Here is a 13,859-nt window from a genome sequence, read left to right as displayed (position 1 = left end):
GGTTTTACGTGCAGGGGTGGGCGATGGGGTTGGCGGCCGTGCCTACACTCGCTGACTGCACCAGGGCTCTGTGCAGCAACTGGTAAGTTTGATGCCGCCAAGCCGTGGGTGCGACGCAGCTGCCGACACCGCTATGTTGCGCACGCACGCAGGCCGAGCATCTTCCCCTCGGCATTCCCAACCTGCAGGCGCGCCAGGTTGTCCGACACGTCTGTGGCCATCTTGCGCAGCTTCCTCCAGCCGTACCGCAGGTCTGACACGAGGGTGGTCTCCTCCTTGGGCACGCGGACCTGCGGGCAGGGGAAACAGCGGGGGGTTTGGGCAGATGAGCGGCGGGTCAGTCAGTCTGGAGTGACAACAATTCGATGGGCGTTTGAGGACGTGTGGGATCGCCAAATTAGACAGCTGCGTGCCAGACACTGCAGGCGCTGTCCACTGCAGAAGACCCGGAGCCTCGCCATGCGTTGTTGGCAGCGCCCCGGTTTCTGATTCAGCGCGGTGCAGCCCAGGCCACTCACCTCGTATCTGAGCAGCAGTGCGTACATGTCCTCTATTGGCGATATGAGCGCGTCGATGTTGGACTCCTTTTCGCGCACCTGCACATTTTGATGGACAGCACATGCACCCTCATCGCCCCGGCCATGCTCCTCCACATCACCAGGCACGCATTATGGGGTCATCAAAGCCCGGCTCTGGCAGCATCCCAGGGGCCCAGCACCCAGAAGCTCGCAACCCACGGGGCAACCAAAGAACCACACGCACATTGCCGGCGCGCGTGGACGATCAACTCATGCGTGCGAAACCAATGCACAAGAACAGCCAGGAGCAAGGCCCCCGCCCACCTCCTCCAGCCCCGACATGACAGCCCTCACGTCCTCCAGGTCCTCAACCTTGCCAGACAGCCGCAGCGTGGCGTCGCGGATGTAGCTGCGGGCGCGGACGCAGACGGGGGCGGGGGACCGCGTCGGTTGGGGGCGGCGGGCGGGGCGTCACGGCGGCGAGGGCGGGTGCGCAGGGTCTGATGGACCGAATTGCTTACGGTATGCAGCTGAATCGGGAGTCATACGGGCAGGGGCCGGGGTCGACCTGTACTAAGAAGTCGCTGACCAACAAAATCCATCGCGGATTTTGGCGTTCAACGCGTAGTAAGTGGCCCCAGGTGCCTGCCTTTGGCCCCAGCTGCCCGGTCCCATCCCCCCCCCTCACTTGTCAAAGGCCTTGAGGTCCTCTGAGCACTGGCGGTGCAGGTTCTGGGCGAACTGGGCCTTCCAGGACGCGGCCTCGCTGCGCAGGCTGTTCTTCAGGGGCGCAGTCTCGAGCGACAGCGACCCTGGGCATGGGCAAGGGGCAAAAGCGAGGCGGTGAGGCAGTTGCACGCGGGGTTTGAGACAGTTGGACTTTGCAAGGGCATCTTGCCGTGTCACTTTCTGAAGGGTGTGCAGCATGCCCCTGCATGAGCATGTTGAAGCCGCGACCAGTGACAGGGATCCTTGGAGCGGTCGCAGCACGTCCACGCACGGCCCTTCCCCCGCCTCCCAACTCTGTACCTATGTTGTGCAGCGTGGGTATCGCGGCGATCTCCAGCTCCAGAGCGTTGTACTTGCGCAGCTCGGCCTCGAACGCCTCCAGGTTGGGCTGGGTGCGCATGAACGCGTCGTACGTAGCCTGGAGAGGGGTGGGGGGACAAAGGCCAGCGGGTTCAGGGCTCCAGCTTGGCTCTCCGCCGATGTTTGTTCCTCAACAAAACTCTGCACCTTCCTCCACCCCTCTTCCCTGTGCGAGCAACCCCACCCTGCCCACATCTGCCCCCTCCATCCCAACCGTGACATGCATTCACGCCTGCCAAGACCCAAAACCCTACCTGCAGGTCCTGTGTCCACAGGAACTTGTACTTGTCAAAGGTTGCAATGTAGTCAGACACCTGCGGGGCGATGAGGGCGGTGGGTGGGGCAGGGGTGTAACAGGACCTATCAGAAAATGGCTCATTCGTGACAGCGCTGGAGGAGCAGTCGGCAGGCTGCTCGCACTGTCAAGCAGGTCTGACTCATTGCAGCTGGCTGTGTGACTATGCGTTCCTGCTCCCAAGGTGGCCGGCCTGCAGCCAGCTTCCCCCACCCTTGCCATGCACATCCCCCCGTTGCGGCACGGGAGCACACACCCCTGCATTGCCCCCAAAAGCACCATGGCACACGTGCCCCGATACGCTCTCCGCAGCGCCACCCGCCTGGTGCTTGATGCCCTCCACCGACCCTGTGAGCAGCAGCACGCTCTTGACCACCTCCTTGTCGCGCGCGATCATGTCATGGAACGTGGCGGGCCCGCCGGGGCCCTGGCCCCAGCAGCGCAGCTTCTTGGACGCCTGGAGGAGTGCGCCGCACATGCGTGCAGGAGTGGGCGCATAGAGGGCAACCGTGAGGTAGTGCATCAAGAAATAGAGGCAACCACCTGCTAGAATGTCTCCATATATCAGACGTCGGGCGGTATGGTTTCTTGGCTCGTTCGGAAGGGCCGTGACCAATGTGGGCAGCTGTAAAGCTGGTACTTGCCTGCAGGATGGTCTTGGCGGTGGAATTGATGGCCTCCTGGATGGCCTCCAGCGTCGGGTTCATGCTCACGTTGGGCACCTAGGGGCCGGTTCGGGGTCAGGCGTGCAAGGATCGCACGTCGTAAAGAGCACGCAACGGATTCGCAGCAGTGCGTGCCTCTGGCGTCGACAGCGCAAGCTGCAGAATGCAAATCCCTACTGTTGCGAGCAACGTGCTTCCCCACTCAGCCCGGGGTCGCCCAAAATGTAGGGACCCTGCAAGCATCGGAGTGGAATCAAGACGTTGTTGCCGTCCCCAGACTGCCATAAACTCCCGCCCCAACTCTTTCAAACTGCAGCCCCCACGCTTTTTCCCTGCCCCCAACCCCACCTTGAGCTCGACGTCCACATCAAAGAAGGGCCGCTCCATGAAGAATATCCCGGTGGACGTGTGGCTGCCGACGCGCCGCTTGATCGCTGCAAACGACCGCTGAGTCGACGCCAGGATGGCCTGCGGAAGGCGGGCAGGTGGGGTCCGGCAGCGATTTCTGGAAGTGGTGCTGCAGCAACTCAGCCCGCGCTGATGGCGTCGCAGGCGGAGCCATGGAGGCTCCGCACACACTGTACATTTGGTCTTGAGCACACACCCTCCTGGTGCGCCTGCTCTTTAGCCTCAGATCTGCACAACGAGCGTGCGGGATGGAGCCGTGCGCCACCGCCCACCTTGTACATGATGCCGCTGTAATAGGCGCGGAACATGTCCACCTCGTGCTCGTCCAGCACGCACTGGGGGTTCTCGCGGGGGTACGTCCTACGCCGGGCGGGCAGGGTCGGACGGCAGCCCCTGCTCAGCATATCTTGCAGCTGGACACGGCGCCCACGCTCGCAGCCGCCTTGCGGCCCCCTGATGAGATTCCGATGGGTCGCCTCACGCCCTGGTTCCCAAACGTACGCAACGCAACCGCTTAGCCACCTTCGTGACCCCTGGGCTTCCTGATACCGCCGCATGCGCCCAACAGCGAGCCCCTTGCTACCATCCAACAGCAAACGACTGCAGGGTCCCCACAACCTCTTGTCGCACCTGACGAGCTGTATGATGTCCTCTATGCTGCGCAGCACCTCCTCGTTGCGCACCGCCAGTCCCTCCGCCGCCTTCTTCTGGTGGCGCTGCTGGCACGCGTTGAACTCCTCATACGTGAACGACCTGCGCCATCCAGGCCCAGCCACAGGCAAAGCGACCAAAGTACATGCGACGGATGAATGGGGTTGACTGGAATTGCTAGACACAGCAAGTCAGAAGACACAAATTCTTGCCCTGACAGCCCAGCGTCATTCAGCATGGAACCTCTGCAGCATTCACAGCCACCAGTGCGTTCAGGTGCCCAGGCCCCAGCCCCGGCCGACCTGTCCGCGGGCAGGTCCACCAGCAGTGTGCTGCGAATGGCGTCCAGGTTGGCCTCCACGCGGTGCGTCACCAGGTCTGTCAGCTTGCGCACCAGCTCCTCCAGGCGCGCCAGGCCCTGGGGTGAGAACAGGGGGGGAGGAGGAACAAGGGGCGGATAAACGAGGGTGGGTTCAGGGTGTGCATCAGGACAAGGCCGGCGTGGGTCGACGGGGTGAGGGGCTTACATGCCGTGCTGAACTTTTTAGCGAGGAAGGGCTGGGGAGCGGGGCAGTGGATGACAACGCAGCGGCATGTGCGCCTCCCAGCCCTACACCTGAGGGTGTCCCTTCAGGAATGAGACAGCCTCAGAGCCGTTCTGTCCCAAACCAGACTGCTGGTGAACCTGCCCAGCAGGACAAAAACTAGCCATTTCGGTCCACGACACATTTGCGTGCATGCACACCGCGAAACCAGAGGCTCAGCCCCACCTGCTTAAATCTGTGCAGGTAGCCGTCTATGTTCATGCTAGTCCAGGTCAGCACAAACATGCCGGGCGCCACCTTGCGCTCCATGTCCTCCAGGTGCGGCCGCAGCAGGGGCTTGAACACAGGGGGCACCTGGGCAGCAGAGGAGGGTTCAGGGGGTCCAGGATGCGATTTGATCGTGATGGTTTGCAGCCGCCGTGGATGCCTGGCAGGCCGGCAGGAAAGGTTCAATTCCCGTAAAGCTGCATGCTGCGTCGAAGCCGGACAGGGAAGGGTGCAGGCTTGGTCACTGCCCCCACCTTTGCCATCACAGCCTCGTACTCCCTCACGACGTGGCTCAGCTGCGAGAAGTAGAACTTGAACTTGTCCTCCTGCAGCACAGACAACATCGTCAGACCGTGTGTGGAGGTGACAATCGGGGATGTAAGCTACAAACCAGATGGCTACTGCCCCAGCAGCATCATACCGAAGCAGCCATGGCCACACCAGTCGCGCTGCAAGATGGTTGGCATTTACAACCTCGTGCTGGAGACTGTGCCGCGTGGGTCTAGCAGAAGCAAATTTAGCCTCACCTGCAGCAGCAGTAGGCGCGCGCTCTCGGGGACGGCTACCTCCATCTGCTGCAGATATTTGGCCTCCCTGAACAATGGGGGAAAGTGGCAGAATGGGGGGAGCAAAAGCAGGTGCGAGTGAGTACATGCGTTGAACTTCTAGCAGCGTGCAGGCACAGAAAAGAAGATTTGCAAGCTAGATGGCCAAACCTTGAGCACCGCATTCAAAGCTCCTAGCATAAGATTTGATGAATCATTTGCATATGTTTGACCCAGTCAAGCTGGCCGACCTGATGAGCGTCATGACGTCACGGTCCAGGTTGACCAGCAGCTGCCCACTGTCGGGGTGCCGCACCAGCAGGGGCGACGCCAAGCCCGCCTTCTGGGCATCAATGCCCTGGGCTCAGGTGGGACGGGGCGGTGCGGTATGGGGCGCGATTGGGGAGCGCATGACGGGGCAGGGTGATTTAGCAAGGGTTGAGGCAGGTGCACAGGAGTGCGACGGCGGCGGCCTGATTGTGACAACATGACGAACAGCCAAATGTTCACCTGATCCCTGCAAATAGCAGCCAGGAAACATGCGTCATGAAGGTACAATGCAGCATGCCCCTCTCCCCGCACCTTGAGCCAGGCTGCGTGCCAGAGCGCCTCAAACTCAACCAGCGCCTTGGCCACCCGGTTATACAGCCGAATGACGCGCTTGCTCTCCTTGCTGCCCATCAGGCCGCGGTTCTTCGCAAAGCGCTGCATGGGCGCCTCGATGCGGCGCAGCAGCTGGCGCGCCCACATGATGTTTCCGGCCTGGGGTAGCGCATCCAGGTGTTCGAGATGAATTGCGTGACACACATCGTTCCAGTGGGCACCATCCGCACACGCAAACAGAAATTGCTGGCCCACAGGCAAGTGCGGGGCTGGGGAAGGGGCTGGGAGGGCAAAACGGGTGCTCACAATGGGCGGCGCGTTGCGGGGCAGCGGGGGCTTGTGCTTGTTGGCCTCGTAGGCGGCCTGCACCGCCTCCAGGTCGCGCGCATAGTGCTGGAAGATCACCTGGGGGGCCGGGAGGGCAAGCAGCACAGGGCGCGACTGTTGGGGACGCATTCTGAAGGGTGGCACGAAAGGCGCCAGGTGCGCATGCCCCGCGGACTGCAGCGCAGGTTGGTCACCATGAAGTTAGTCACCCGGTGGTAACAGGAGCTACCCAGAGTTGCTCGTATACCTGTGCGCATCCAATCCCATTGAACACAAGAAACACCCCCAGCAACACAGCCGCAGCCCCAGCGCCGGCCCCCGCACCATCCACTTGCCCTCCAGCTGCTGCTGCAGTGCATCGCGCTGCAGCACCTCCGTAAACTGCGCCAGCAGGCCCAGCGCGTGGTCCGTCGATGTGATGTGCTCGAACGACGCGTCCACAAACGCCTGCAGGGGGGACGACGGGCGTAGTCGTGCAGTAAGCAGGCCTTACAAGTGCCCTGATACTACCACAAATCAGGTGCAGGTGGGAGCTGCAGGACGGCCGAGCAGGGCACCTGCTCAGCACCTGCTGGCGAGCCCAGCCGGGCCGTGGGAGCAAGACGTATGTCAGCAGCCGCCAGGGGGGTGGGGCGGCCCACCTGCATCTGGCTGTCGAGGTCGTGTATGTTGACGTTGAACTCCAGGAAGTCGCGGTCAAACGTGTTTTTGGCGTAGTCAAGTAGGTCGTAGGGCTTGCGCTTGATGTCGTCCACGATCTGGTAGAAGCTGCGCAGGACGGCCTCCAGGCCTGGCGTTCAGCAGCACGTTGAGTATCGCCAGGTGTGGAGGGCGGGTGGAGGTGACGCGTCTAAACACGGGATTGCATCGGCAGGACGAGCAAGGAGCAAAGCAGGCGCGTTGCAGCGCAAAAGCGCAAGCGAGGCAGCCTCACCTGTGATGTGCGTGTGCTGCTCTAGACCGCTGATCTGGTGGATGGACGTGAACATGTCGCACAGCTTGCCCAGGCGCTTGGCGAAGAGCTCGAACTTCAGGAATACCGCACGCTCGTCCACCTCCAGCCGCTGGGGGATGGGGCGGGCAGTGCGTGCACGTGCGTGGCGGCTTTCGAGCAGGTGCGGGCGGGCTAGCCCGGGGCCGCATGAAGAACGCCTTTTGTGCTCGGCGCGTGCAAGATCACCTGCTGCGGCAGCTTTGTCGGCGCGTGAGAGCCTCCTCATGTGTATGCTGGGGAGTGCCGCTGCTGCCCGCTCACCTTGCCGTCGTCGGCATCCCGCGCCATCTCGTCCCTCACAGCGAGGAACGTGGCCTTGTAGGCGTCAGCCAGCTCCTTGGCGGCCTGGCAGGTCGAGCATTGGAGGGGCCCAGTGGAACGGATGGGCCCAGTGAATAGTTGGCGGCAGGGGGGACAGCTTGCACATGTGGTGGGTTCGGTCCTGCCCAGAAGCAACCCCCGCCCGGTCGGTGCAGCGCTGCCGGGATCTAGGAAGTAGGCAGGAGTGGCATCCCGTTCGTGCCGTCGCTCAGGAGCCGATGCTGCTCGTGCGCCAGCGCACCCGCATGTTGGCGATCAGGTGCTGCCGGGGCTGCTCCCAGAGCTTGCCTGGCTCCAGGATGAACTCGCTGGAAGTGGGGGGTTTCAGGGAACGGCGACCAGGGCGTGGTTCAATGGCATAGCGCAGGCAACGCATCAGCATTTGAAAAATGGTAATAGCAAGAGCAGCAGTTGAGGTCGTGCAAGGCAACAACGCAGACGACACAGTGCGCGTTGTAAGAGTCCTCACGGGACTGCCGCAGCCCCCTTCCGCTCGACCCGCACCGGCAGGCACGCATCATCTGGTTGGTGATCTTGCTGAACAGCGTCGTCATCCGCTCCGGCGTGCCGTAGAAGCGCGCGATGCGGTAGAGTGTGCAGCAGGTGCCCACCAGGCCGCGCAGGGATTCCTTGATTGCTGCGGGCCCCGCGCCACCGTACATCACCTGCGCGCACCGCCGGCGCGGCGTGAGGCGCTGCGGTCACAGCACTGCCAGCAAGCTTGCCGCAAGCTTAGCCCGCTGTGGCCAGCCCGAGGATGCAGAGGGACCCAGCCGGCGCACAACACGGCATTGGGCGCTGGCGCATCTGACTTCGCACCTCCAGGCTGGGCTCGAGGCTAGACAGGTAGCGCACGTTGTCCTTGGCCTCGTTGGTGGCGTCCGTGGCGCGCAGCTCCAGGGCCTGCGGCGCAGTGAACAGTGCGGGGCGAGCACCTGAATCAGGGGTGGAGCAGCCTAGCGAAAATACTCAAGCAGCAGCATCCTTGTCAGCAATACCAGACCTGGCCCAATGCACATTGCGCGAGCCTAAGACACTTCAGGATGAACAACAGCGCCCGTTGCGCCCGCTCACCTTCCACCGCTTGTTGGAGGGGCTGCGCATGATCTGGCAGGTGCCCAGCACAATCCGCGCCTCCCGTGCTTTCAGCTGCTCGAACAAGCTGTTGAACTTGGCCATGCGCTGCCGCCAGTACTCAAGCTCGGTGTCCGGCCCCGGCTCGTCGCCTGCATGCGTGAGGGTTCCAGCCAGGGTAATCAGCCGAGCTCCTGCGCCGGGCTGTCGGCTGCCCCTGCTTGCGTCCTTGCAACCCTCGCAGATTAAATGATCGGCCTTCCATTGCCATCATGCGTGTTCCTATTCGCGACGCAGCAGCCATAAGGCAGCTTGCCATGCGGCTGCATGCGTCGGCCCCATGCCCATCTGCTCACACCCACCAGGCGCCACCTTCTCTGACGCCGCCAGCAGCTCCTCCACCTGCCGGCACCACTCAGCCAGGCAGTCCTCCGCTGCCTTGCTGGCTTCTGGGTCGGCCGCCGCGGCGGTGTACGACCCCGGGCGCGGCTCAAACGCCGCCAGGCGCTCGTCAGGGCGCCGCAGCTCTATGCCGCACGCCAGGCAGTTGACCGCCTCCGTCAGCACAGCGCCGAACTTGCCTGCGGTGCGGGCGAGCCAACGCAAGGGAGAACTTGCTGGCGCCGCACGGGAAAACGGCTGCCGGTGCGCGCAGCTGCATCTGCCTGCATTTGGGCTTCATGCTGTGTTTGTGCCTGCCCCATGCTCACTCAAGACCGCTGCGTGCACGGCGGGTCAGCGGCGTCTCCAATGACACACATACACCCCTCTAACCTGCACCCTCCAGGAACTCCTTCGTGTGGTCCTGGGGCATCTTGCCCCACCCGGACTGCTCCTGTGGTTGTACCATTGGGGACATCGCCAGGAGCGCGGGTCAGCAGATGTGTGGGGAGCTCGCCACAGCTGGTGACACTGCCGTGCACAGGCACCGCGCTGTGCGCAGCCCAGAGCCGTCTGCGAATTGACCCCATGCCATCAACCTCCACGCACACAAAGGAGCAGCAGCTGCTGCTCCTTCATGCAGCAGCTGCAGCCGACTGCGCAGCCCTCCACCTGCGCTTGTTACAAACCCGAATTTGCTCGCCTGCAGCAGGGGCAGGTAAATGTCTGAGACCAACGCCCTGAACGCGCCCAGCGCCCCCGGGCCCACGATGTCGCCGGCCGCCATGTCTGCGTCCCAGGTCTTCTCGGACACGCCCTTGGGGTTGATGCGCGCAAAGTACACGCACTTGCCCGTGAGGCGGTCGTTCTGGTGGGTTTGGGGGGCCAGGGCGCGCGTATGGTGGTTTCAGGGGTCATGGCGTGCGCATGGAGGGTGGAGAGCATCAAAAGACGCAGCCGTGGCATGCGCCATGGGCAGCACCGGTCGGGAAGGCGGCCGCATGGCAGGATGGGTGCGCATGCAAGTTGGTCTGGGCCTGCTGGCAGAGCGGGCGGGTACACATGAGAAAGGATGAGCTGCTGCATAACGACCGTGCCCCCTTGCCTGCGCTGAGCTGAGGAACAGCTGAGGCCTTGTGCCCTTTTGAACATAAAAGCCATCCTTGTTCTTCTCTTCCGGGATCTGCGCGGGCGCATGCAGTGGCGGGGCGATGCATGGCATGCGGACGGGCAAGCAACGGCAAGCATGTGCAGCAGGATTGGGCGTCGTACTCATTGTCAAGGTGCGCCTGGTCATTTCAACACCCATGCGCGTGTGCGGCACTCTGGAGGGGCTCGCGAGTTGCGCGTGGGGCTCACCTGGTAGTACCAGCGCAGTGACCCCGCCCCACTGGCTTCAAAGAAGCCGTTCACGGCTTGCCTCTCAGACCTGCAAGCGGCGTGGCGACATTCGCATCTCACGTCAAGGTTTGCGCTGCCGCTGGGCAGGGCGCTGCGCAAACGGTGCAGCAGAGGCACCACAGCGGCAGTGCAACAGCAACAGCAACAGCCGCCCCGTGTGCCATGACATATTCAACCCTGCGCTCACAGAATCTTCTTCTCGACCACAGTCTCGTCCAAGCCGAAGGCCTCTGCTATCTGTGGTTGCATACATACGAGAGTCAACACACAGATCGATCTGCGGGAAGGCGGGGCTACCCTAGGGCTTGCCTTTGTAATGATGAACCGGTGGCGCTGATCCAGCGCCATGGTAGAGATTATACCAGCTCGCAGCCGTGGCCCGCGCTGCCCGCCGGCGCTCTACTGTTGAGGGGATGGCAGTGATCTGACACACATGGCTACCCAAAATCTTCGGATCATGCAGGAGAAACTATGATTTGATACGCTGCACGAGATAAACAGGCCGTGGGGAGCGCAGAGGACGACCTGAGAATTTACGAAATGACCAATCACGCTGCGATCAAGGCATGCGTTAAGGTGTCAATGAACCACAGCGCAGAACGCAGCAATTACAGGTTCCACCTCACGCACAGGCTCAGGCAAGCGGCAGGAGGCCTACGACTGAGCTTTGCTGACCTGGACTGTCAGCCACCTTCACAGGGCACACGACCACCTGAACGGGAGGCAAGCGCAGAGTTCAAGGTCTCATTGGGAAGTTACCCGTGGTGCAAGTGCTCGATGCTGACAAGTATGGACAGCGCACATGGGTTTGATGCGCAGCGGTTGTGAGCCCCAGCTGCGGTGCACAAGCCTGCCCATGCTGCCTGTATCTGATTATCAGGGGTTGAGAAAGGAAAGGCTCAGGCTTCCCTCACTAAGCGCACAGCTGATCACATGGTGGTGCAGAAGGGTGTGTGGACCCCCAATGTCCCGTGAAAATGATAGACATGTCATGAGAAACAACGGCGAGTGCCTTAGACTGATAAACATAGCAAATCAGAGATTTACACGCTCAGCCAGGCAAGTGGCGACCATTACAAGCAAATGGTGTGGCAGGAACCGCAGGCAAAAAGGTAATCAGCGCTGCGCACTGCAGCCACCCTCCAGGGGAAGGGTGGGATACGAAGCCGTTTCCCACAGTGGCATTCCAAAGGCATTTTGGCAGCATTGTGCATGGTGGAGCTGGACGCTATGTAGTCTCTTACTGCTCCTCCGCGGCCGCCGCCTTCTCCACTGCCGGGTAAGCCGCAGCAATCTCAGTCCAGGCGGCGGAGCCGTGCACCAGCCGCCGGATGACGTCAGCGACCTCTGCAATGGGCACACGGATCTGGTGGAGGTGGGGTGGGGTGGAATGGAGGGGTGTGGGGTGACGTCAGAATGGAGGGGAGCGGAGAGTCCAACCGCCAGCGATATTGTGTGGAGAAGGGAAGGGCTTGCTGGCAGGTAGAAGCTGCAGGTAGAAGCTTGCCTGGATGCGGCCACCAAGTGCTTGGTATAGGACGAATGAGAGCAGTAGTGACAATTAGCACACGCCCCCTCCATTCACAAACATCCGTTCACAGCGTGCATGCATGCATGCATGTGCGTGACTGCGCCCTCCGCACCCGCGGCCCCCCACCTGCGACGTGCTGTCCCTCTCGCGCACTGTCACGCTGCCGTCCTCCAGCGCCTTGAAGTCCACCGTCACAGCAAACGGCACGCCGATCTCGTCGGTACGCGCGTACCTGATGGGAATTGACATCAAGGATCAAGTACGAGGATCGCATAGAGTGAGTGGGTCTGGTTCATGCATGTGCGCGTGTGCAAGCACACATTGTATTGGACAGGGATCGGGTGTGCGTGCATCTCCAAAACTAGAGCCGGCGGATTGCCATTGGGACGAGCGACATGCAGCAACAGCTGCGCCGCTCACCGCTTGCCGATGGTGTTGCCAGTGGTGTCGACCAGGTTGCTGAGGCCCGCGGCGGTGAGGCTGCGGTTGGGAAGTGCAGGGCGGGTTTACAGCGAGCAGCATGGAAACGAGAACAACACACGCACTTCAGGTCCAGTGCTTCCACAGCGCAACGAGGGAAGAATGCAATCAGCTTGCATCAATCGCAACCCTCATCGACGCTAAGTTTGCACCGCTCTTGGCCTGCTGCGCGCTGATGCTGAATGGGACAAGGCGCGTGTGCCGCTGCTCCCCTGAGGCCGCCTCACCCCGCGCTGATCTTGGTGGCCAGGGCGTTGAGCTGCTCCTTCTGGACCAGGGGAAACACCTGGCGGGGCAGACACGGTTGGCGGCGATTGCCAGGGTTTGCTGCCATTCAAAATTTGCAAACCAACGTCAGGATGTGCGAAGTCAATAAATATCTTAAGCAGGTTGTTGAATGGTGAGTTTTGTACAAGTCATGGGGGTGCCATTCTGTTTGCCGGCAATGGCAGGCACATCACCACTTGAGTGTAGAACTTGAGCTCGAGCCATTGCCAGGGGCGGTGGAGTTGATCCCAGGTTCCGGTCACTTGCCTGCGCCCCTGCCAGCAAGGCAACCAGCGCTAGCTCACCGTGGCCTTCACAGGGGCGGCCACCGGCGTGAAGCGCAGCACGGCACGCGTCTCGTCGTCCTGCAAGAAAGGTGAGGGGCAGCAGGGGGACCGAACCGAGTGGGCACGCAGAGAGCGCGTGCCAGGGCACGGCGGCAGCGCAGCGGGGCACGGGCTCTTGAGCAAGCGCCTAAACAGCCAGCTTTGGGTCTCGGACAGCCGCAGGCTTGCGTGACTCATCCGCACACAGTTCCCAGGGGTGCAGCGCATCATGCGGGCCTCGTGCGCACCTCGCGGGTGTAGTACGAGTGCTCGAAGATGCAGTACAGGATGCGGCCGATGCCGAAGGAGGGCTCGATGACCGAGGGGACGAAGGAGCGGCCCGCCAGCCGCTTCTGCTGCCGCTTGATGTCCACCATGGAGGGCGTGATCTAAGACAATGTGTTGGGAGTTAGCGAGAAAGGGGTTGAGATATGCATGGATGCAAGGGGATGGGCTAACAGCAGGTGGGTGGCGAGGCAACAACCGGGTAAGGCCTGCGAGAGGCCAGCCCCTGCTGTGCAGAAGGAGGGTCCAAGGGGAGGGGGGAGGCAGCCACTCGAGCAGCACAGCGCGCTCGTGCTGCCTCTCCTGGGGCTGGTCGGGTGGGCACCCCCTGGCAACACGCAACCGCTCACCTCCACCTCGCTGCCGTCCACAATGACCTTGCCGTTCTTGCCCGCGTCCAGGTCAGCCTGTTGGAGGAGAGGGGGGGTGTCATTGGAGTGGACGCGACACGGGGCAGCGCTAGGGATCCAGCGCATGTCATCTTGTTGGAAGGCACGAGGTACGAGGGGGTCAGCAATGTACAGCCACACGTCAAAGGGTGTCCAAAAGCCCGGAGCACGGACCAAGCCAGGGCGTCAGAGCACGAGGTTCTTTGCGCAAGCAGTACTGGCTCAGGGCAAGGAGCGTTGGTGGAGCATCAGATCGAGCACCATCATTCACTGCACTGCTCCGGTCTACTAGCACCGAGCCTCAGAAAATGACAAACCCATCTCACTCATGGTGTGCACTGGAACCCTCCCGCGCGCACGCCTTCCCAGCCACACCCCCAACCACCCCTGCACGCACACGCACGCACACATGCACACACACACACACACACACATACGCACCGCCTTGAAATCCACTCAGACCTCCACACCCGAGACTTTACACCCCACTACCACAC

General features: G+C 62.1%; 2 protein-coding genes across 2 annotated transcripts in view; both read right to left on the bottom strand.

Annotated features, from left to right (window-relative positions):
• Nucleotides 1-10,333, bottom strand: part of MNEG_1889 (Dynein gamma chain, flagellar outer arm) — a gene marked incomplete at both ends in the record, with an annotated part of 26,951 nt that extends 16,618 nt beyond the window's left edge. The window contains 31 exons of the mRNA XM_014049633.1: nt 183-290; nt 519-596; nt 843-927; nt 1,207-1,330; nt 1,548-1,665; nt 1,862-1,921; nt 2,204-2,359; nt 2,616-2,624; nt 2,916-3,035; nt 3,248-3,335; nt 3,606-3,728; nt 3,929-4,044; nt 4,397-4,525; nt 4,693-4,764; nt 4,966-5,032; nt 5,235-5,341; nt 5,566-5,745; nt 5,893-5,991; nt 6,238-6,360; nt 6,555-6,703; nt 6,848-6,977; nt 7,169-7,252; nt 7,470-7,536; nt 7,733-7,893; nt 8,048-8,131; nt 8,303-8,454; nt 8,665-8,883; nt 9,077-9,137; nt 9,417-9,551; nt 10,043-10,112; nt 10,272-10,333. Coding sequence (XP_013905087.1) covers nt 183-290; nt 519-596; nt 843-927; nt 1,207-1,330; nt 1,548-1,665; nt 1,862-1,921; nt 2,204-2,359; nt 2,616-2,624; nt 2,916-3,035; nt 3,248-3,335; nt 3,606-3,728; nt 3,929-4,044; nt 4,397-4,525; nt 4,693-4,764; nt 4,966-5,032; nt 5,235-5,341; nt 5,566-5,745; nt 5,893-5,991; nt 6,238-6,360; nt 6,555-6,703; nt 6,848-6,977; nt 7,169-7,252; nt 7,470-7,536; nt 7,733-7,893; nt 8,048-8,131; nt 8,303-8,454; nt 8,665-8,883; nt 9,077-9,137; nt 9,417-9,551; nt 10,043-10,112; nt 10,272-10,333 — 3,336 coding nt within the window. The remainder of the gene's footprint in view (nt 1-182; nt 291-518; nt 597-842; nt 928-1,206; nt 1,331-1,547; nt 1,666-1,861; nt 1,922-2,203; nt 2,360-2,615; nt 2,625-2,915; nt 3,036-3,247; nt 3,336-3,605; nt 3,729-3,928; nt 4,045-4,396; nt 4,526-4,692; nt 4,765-4,965; nt 5,033-5,234; nt 5,342-5,565; nt 5,746-5,892; nt 5,992-6,237; nt 6,361-6,554; nt 6,704-6,847; nt 6,978-7,168; nt 7,253-7,469; nt 7,537-7,732; nt 7,894-8,047; nt 8,132-8,302; nt 8,455-8,664; nt 8,884-9,076; nt 9,138-9,416; nt 9,552-10,042; nt 10,113-10,271) is intronic.
• A 991-nt stretch (nt 10,334-11,324) lies between these two features.
• MNEG_1888 (glycyl-tRNA synthetase) lies at nt 11,325-13,449 on the bottom strand (the record flags this gene model as incomplete). The annotated part of the gene is made up of 7 exons (XM_014049632.1): nt 11,325-11,450; nt 11,742-11,847; nt 12,036-12,095; nt 12,323-12,381; nt 12,668-12,727; nt 12,937-13,077; nt 13,324-13,449. 7 exons carry the CDS (start codon nt 13,447-13,449, stop codon nt 11,325-11,327), a joined length of 678 nt encoding a protein of 225 aa, XP_013905086.1.
• Between the last annotated feature and the right edge of the window lie 410 nt (nt 13,450-13,859).

This window comes from Monoraphidium neglectum (genome assembly GCF_000611645.1).
Source record: "Monoraphidium neglectum strain SAG 48.87 unplaced genomic scaffold scaffold00200, whole genome shotgun sequence".
NCBI classification, from domain to species: domain Eukaryota; kingdom Viridiplantae; phylum Chlorophyta; class Chlorophyceae; order Sphaeropleales; family Selenastraceae; genus Monoraphidium; species Monoraphidium neglectum.
Note: the sequence above shows the minus strand (reverse complement) of the source record. Positions and strands in the feature narration are given on the sequence as shown.